Genomic DNA, 6,370 nt, shown 5'->3' with positions numbered 1-6,370 from the left:
GATGAAGGGAGTCGTGAATAAGCAGGGTAGAGAGGGGTCGTGGATATACGGGGAGAGAGGGGGTCGTGGATATACGGGGAGGGAGGGAGTCGTGAATAAACAGGGGAGAGAGGGGTCGTGGATATACGGGGAGGGAGGGGGTCGTGGATATACAGGGATGAAGGGAGTCGTGAATAATTAAGCAGGGTAGAGAGGGGTCGTGGATATACGGGGAGCCGGGGCAGAGAGGGGTCGTGGATATACGGGGAGAGAGGGGTCGTGGATATACGGGGAGCGAGCGGCGTGGATAAGCAGGAGAGGGAGGGGTCGTGGAGATACTAGGAGTGAGGGGTCGTGGATAAGCAGGGAAGAGAGGTTCGTGGATATGCGGGGAGGGAGGGAGAGGGGGCTACTCTATGTGAGAGTGCCGTGAGATAACATGCGTCACATCACGATTTTAGTATAGCAGCGGTGAATTCTATGTTACGGAAGCGTACACAGCACGGTAAGAGTGCAGTGCGGCGTGCAGAACAACGTACCTGATCGTACGTGCAATCAACACAAACAGAACACAATGAAGAACAGAAACACAATGAAACACTCAGACATACTCTACTATAGAGAACAACAAGAATGCGTCTTCATGTTGGTAAATAACATTCCCATAATTGGTCGGTGAATCAGCGCAGTTCGTTGATTAGCTGATGTTTTCTTCTAGTATCGGGCATATATCTACTGTTACTGTAAGCTACTTATACATTTGTCTTCATCGTTGACGTCGTCATTGTTGTTCTTTCATTTATGTGTCATTTTCGCCATTATCGTTGTTGCCGCTCTCACTATCGTCATCGTTTTCGTTACTTATATGTTCGTCGCCATTGCTGTCGTCGTTGTTATTGTTACTGTTGTCGTTTATCATTTACACACGTATTCGTCTTCATGATTGCCAGTTTTACTGTTACCGTTGTCGTTAATCAATTCGCCTTCATAGTTGTCGTCGCTGTTATTGTAATCGTCACTGTTGTCGTTTATCATTTACACATATTTGTTGACAATTCTGACCGGTTTTAGCCCCCGGTACGTATAGAAGGCGGGCGTGGTTCTATATACCTAAATACCCCCATACTCCATGACCACACTTCCCGCAATGTCACCTTAATTGCTATTGCGAGAGTTGCATCATTTGTCTCACGACGTGGGCGGCACGACAATATAGAAATCGTTATTAAAAAGGCAATGAGAACGTATAGTCACGCTAATGCCAACGACGACTCACGTGTATAGGGAACCCTACAAATACCAGTATCCTGCGCTACTACACCGCTATCCACGCATAATTATCATTAATTGCAACAACCAAAACGGAAATCGATATAGCTACGCATGTTATCAGTTGGACTATTGTTCCGATCACACCCGATTCATTTGCCTTTAGTGCATGCATGGTTCCCGTGCGGGTTTGTGATATTTTACACGTTGAATTCGTAATCTGCTGATTCGTACACTATTCTTATGGAGATGTATGTTTGTACAAATGTATTACACGATTTGTAAGGAGATGTAGGCTCGCATCGCGCAGGAAATATCCTGGTAGAACATTGATCACTGTAATAACTGCATGTATTCACGCGTACCGAATTAACAGTTTAGAGATGTACACGTATATAAACTACGACGACAGTTGCACATAACGAACATCAACAAACGAACAAGTAGGTTTTTTATGACAAAGTCTTTTTATTAATAAAAAACGTAAATCACATCGTCAATTAAAAATTACACGTACATCAATACCCATGTGCGACATTTGTAAATGAATGTAAGTCGCACACTATGTACTATTAGACAAAAACGACAAACAATTAGGGAATAATCCACAGTATCGATCAATAACAGCGATACATTCAATCTAACACATTATACGGTACGACTTGTAGTAATATCGTCAATGAATTCCATGGCCATGTCGATATCATGCGCGTGGAGCAACAATGGTTACGTCATCAATTATTGGTGACGTCGTCATGTCTTGCCGGCTGCTGTGTGGTCAACTGTTCGTATGGACCGACGCATGGCATCATGACGCCATCCGTGACGGACTCAGTGAGGGCTCTCTGTCGATATCCGATAAATCTGTCGCAAGAAACAAGAAACGATAATTAAAATCTTGCAGAAAAGGTTGTTTGCGATTAAGATTACACCAAACCTATAGCTATATCTTTAATCAAATTAATTGCAGATGACAGCAATAGATCAATACATGCATAATCATATGCCGAGTAAAACCACGGTAGGTGAACGTACCGGTGACGACGGTTGCCCAGGCCAGTCTCAATGCGGCTCTCTCTCCTCCGCGCTATGTCACGTGGTCCAGCTCAAGACATCGTGATTGGCTGGCAGTCTCGGGAGGCAGACTGTGGTTGCTGACGAGGCGTTGTCGTTACCACGGACGCCACACTGGCAGCTCCTTCTTGATTGGCGGGCTGATCATCGTCTGCTGATACCGCGTCATCGGTTCCTGCTGCTGCTGTACGACTGTCTTCATCGGCGGCTGAGCTTCGGGCTTCATCCGCGAGGCGGCGACAGCGGACAGGTGGTTCATCATGCGGCCCTGCAGGGAGGAGTCGACGGTGGCCATGTAGTGCGAGACGGCGCCGGCACACTCAGAGAAGCCAGCTCGGTAGCGGTCGCTGCATGCGAGCTGAGCGCCGCTGCTCACGTTCCTCATGTACTTGACGGTCATCTCAAGGATATCTGCCTTCTCCAGCTTGGAATAGAGGGAAGGATCCTTGTTCAGTCCATGCAGGACTATAATCTTCAGCTCCTCCATGCTGCTGTTGATTCTGTCTCGTCTCTTCTTCTCGATCTTTGGCTTCAGAACCTGAGAACACAAACAATAAACAACTATAAGTCTTCGTGTTTAAAACTAAACTGAAGCGCGTTCAAACTAACAGCGCGAAGAAACTAAACTGATACCTACTACTATATACTAGTAGTAGGAACACAAACATTCATTGAGTATAAAACGAAAAGGTTGCAAAAGCATTGTCGAACTCGTACGTACCTTTCTCTGAGCCTTCTTATCCATGTGCATGGGGTTAAAGTAGAGGCTGGCGTTGACTGCTGGCATGTTTGCGTTCGTAAACTTCTCGGCTGTGCTGTTGCGATGATGTGCTGCTATCCGATGCTGCTAGCTGACTGATGGCATCTCCGGCCATGCGCCGGTATTTATGCAGAGGTACACCAGGTGTGCCATACGCTCAACTCGTGTGAAAGATTAGGGGAGCGCGGTTCCCACGACCGCCTCCGCCAATCACCGCGCGCCTGCCATTGTCTGTCGGCAGTAAGCCGTAAAATGTAAATAAATTTAGACTCGTGCGACTTTCCTGTGGCAAGTGTTTCCCACGCTCGGGAACCTGCAATCTCTGACAGGTAAACAGCTGCTATTGTGGCGGCGCATTGTGCGCGGCCCATCGGCCGTGACGGGGACTCGTGGCAAGCGGGCAGACGCCGCGCGTGATAGCACCCCGCACCCGCGCATTCCGTGATCCCACCACGTTCCACCGCTCCCGCGTCCGCCCCGCGCGCGCGCTGCCGCTCACGTGCTCTTTGTTCGCTGATCGCTGCCGGCGGCGTCTGCGAAGCGCGCGCGCGGTGTGTTTTAGCGCGAGTCTCTCTTTCTCTCTTTATCGCCACCTCTCTTTCTTTCTCACTCTATCCTCCCTCTCTCTCGCTCTGTCTTTCTCTTTCTCGCTCTAGCCCTTCTTCCTCCCTCTCTGTATCTGTATCTTTCTTTCTCGTTATACTTCCTCATTTTCCCTCCACTTCTCACTTCGCCCCCTCCTCTATCTATACTTCGTCGTACACCGGTTCGGCCAGTCATTTATTCACGGGGTGCGACACCGATATAGCGCTGTTTACTTGGCTGTCTGATATATCTGCGAGATCTCACTAAACCCACCCTTGATGCCTCTCGCTGGTGTGAGCTTTTGTTTTCGAACTCGGTTCGTTTCCACGGCTTCCATACTTAGAGCGATAGACGTTTCGCACATTCTAGCTGCAAGAGAAGCGGTGGCCAGACAAGGTTGTGTTTGCGGCTAGTAGCAATTGAAGTGGCCAATCCGGCTGAACTATCTATTTTCCGTTAAAGCCGCACTATTCGCATCTACACGCTAATTTCTCCTGTACTAGACTAGAATCATACTACCTTATGACAAAATAAACTCTAATTCCTCTCATTTCACTGCGCGTTGTCTTATAAAAGGCATTTGAAAATAGCTCCAATGTTGTTCAAATTCTCCGATGTTGTTGACAGTTTCGCGTTGCTCTCCCAAGCAGCCGTGTAGCGGTGCCGCGGTACAGCGGTACGGGTGTAGCAAAGATAAAAACATGTGACGTCACCTAACTAATTCTTGGCGAAATTTTTTGGCAAACAATTTAGCGTTGGCGCCAGATTACCAGATTTCGCACCTCTTTCTTGTGGGTTTTAAGCAAACGCGCAGTGAAATGGGAGGAACTAGAGTTTATTTTGCCATAAGGTAGTGTGATTATGCATGACACGAAGTATTTGCTAGTCTAGTACTGGAGAAATTTGCGTTTGGATGCGCATAGTGCGGCTTTAAGCTGTGAGTCCATTATTGAGATGTGGCATGTTGTGACATTGTGTTGCATTACGTCCTGTGAGAGAGATTCGAGAAGATCAAGGGTCTTGCTGGGTGGCTAACCAGATACTTCTCAGGGTGTAACAGCTATATACGTATGAATGAAAATATATGCCTAACACATATACCTTGGGTTTTGTTTACGGAACTGGAGGAGGTGCTTATGTGTGGGAGCAGATGGGGAAGAATCGGTGAACATGTGTGTCGGATGATGTAGAATGATGTGAAGGAAGGAATTAAAGCTTATATGTTTTTGAATAAGATTAAAGCACACAAGCTTGTGTGTATGCCTATCTGGTGTTTTTGTGTGCATGTGGGTGTGTTTGTGCGTATGTGGGTGTGTTTGTGCGTATGTGGGTGTGTTTGTGTGGGTGTGGTGTGACGTGACAAAACGCGTAATATATTTGCATCACTCGCCACAACTCGATCCACGCGTGACTCAACATTTCTCAATCTCAAACAAACTACAACCGCACTAAAACCGGAACCTAACAACCCAACCTCTGCACCTAGCATCAGCTATTAACTCGGTGCTGCTGCTGCTGCCTATCTGCCTCATTTACGTGGAACAATAGCATAAGCTGTGGCCACGGTGAACCCAGCTACCGGTAATGGACGCGTAACGAGTGTAAACAGAGGATAGAGGCATGCGTACGTGTGTCGGCAGGCGGCAGCAGTCTCGCGCATGTGTGTGCGTGTCGGCAGCTGCCAGGACGCATGCGCATGCACCCAGTGAAGGGGAGGAGGTTGGGGACGAGTGGCTGGTTACGTTGGTATGTGAGGCGTGCGGTCGGCAGGTGTTACTGGCGTGTGGGAAGCGGACACCGTCGTACGTTCCCACGCCGTCGTCATGCCGGGGCTCCGGCAGAACATCTGCCGCTCGCTCATTATCAGTCGCACAATAGCCGGGCTCGCGGCCTCGTCACCAGCAGATCGTGCCGACGCTGACATCCGCAGCATGCACGTGTGTGCGCATGCGCGTGCTTGCGCGCCGATACACAGCGGAACGCGTGGTGTGTGATATCGCGTGCACGTGTGTGTGTTTACACGGCTCTCGCGGCTGCCGCCGCCATCGCCACCGCCACCGCCACCGCCACCGCCACACGAAAACTCCGCCACACGAAAACTCCGCGCGTATTGTAGTCATGTATTGATTGTAGAATTGTAATATTTGAATGTAATTTACAATATATATATATATTGCATATACAGCGCGTGTCTGTCTAACTCTCTCTGCGCGCGCGCGCGTGTGTGTGTGTGTGTGTGTGTGTGTGTGTGTGTGTGCGTGTGTGTATGTGTGTGTAAAGCAAGCTTGCATTAAATGATGAATGGTTTATTCCGAGGAGTTCAATCTTTGAACATTCGGTCTTGTTGACCTCAATCCAGTTCTTTATCATTAGTACTATAACTATATATAGCCATAAAGTTGCCGTTAGTACTTACTACTTACGCACGTCTTATTCGTGTTACTCTTTCTCTTTTACTTTTACTATTTATTCTTGTTATTCTTTCTCTAAATTCTTGTTAATTGTTGGTGCACAGCGGCGTGAGTGTATGTTGCAGAGAAAAATTTGTACGGAATTTACTGGAAGTTATCGGCAATAGTATAGGCAACAGAGAGTAGATAAACATTAAAGTCATAATAGGCTCATTGATTATGCAAAGTTGACGAATGCTACAGTAACTGGCACCTTGTGTAGTTAATAATAATAATCGTTAATAATAATAAT

At 47.6% G+C, this 6,370-nt stretch overlaps 1 protein-coding gene across 1 annotated transcript; it reads right to left on the bottom strand.

Moving 5' to 3' along the window:
• Positions 1-1,696: 1,696 nt before the first annotated feature.
• On the bottom strand, positions 1,697-3,196 carry LOC106815687 (transcription factor HES-1-like). Its single transcript, XM_014820187.1, has 3 exons — positions 3,044-3,196; positions 2,284-2,860; positions 1,697-2,112 (listed from the first exon to the last, which is right to left on the bottom strand). Exons 1-2 carry the CDS (start codon positions 3,107-3,109, stop codon positions 2,420-2,422), a joined length of 507 nt encoding a protein of 168 aa, XP_014675673.1. The 5' UTR covers positions 3,110-3,196; the 3' UTR covers positions 1,697-2,112; positions 2,284-2,419.
• Between the last annotated feature and the right edge of the window lie 3,174 nt (positions 3,197-6,370).

The sequence above is a fragment of the Priapulus caudatus genome, unplaced genomic scaffold (genome assembly GCF_000485595.1).
Source record: "Priapulus caudatus unplaced genomic scaffold, Priapulus_caudatus-5.0.1 Scaffold1175, whole genome shotgun sequence".
Classification (NCBI taxonomy): Eukaryota; Metazoa; Priapulida; class Priapulimorpha; order Priapulimorphida; family Priapulidae; genus Priapulus; species Priapulus caudatus.
This window is presented reverse-complemented; position numbering and strand designations above follow the sequence as displayed.

What these genes read in the sequence shown, in the direction of transcription:
- LOC106815687 (XM_014820187.1), bottom strand. Translation starts at nt 3,109, where the DNA reads ATGCCAGCAGTCAACGCCAGCCTCTACTTTAACCCCATGCACATGGAT. An exon ending in ATAAGAAGGCTCAGAGAAAG is followed by an intron (nt 2,861 to 3,043) that starts GTACGTACGAGT and finishes TTGTGTTCTCAG; the next exon opens with GTTCTGAAGCCAAAGATCGA.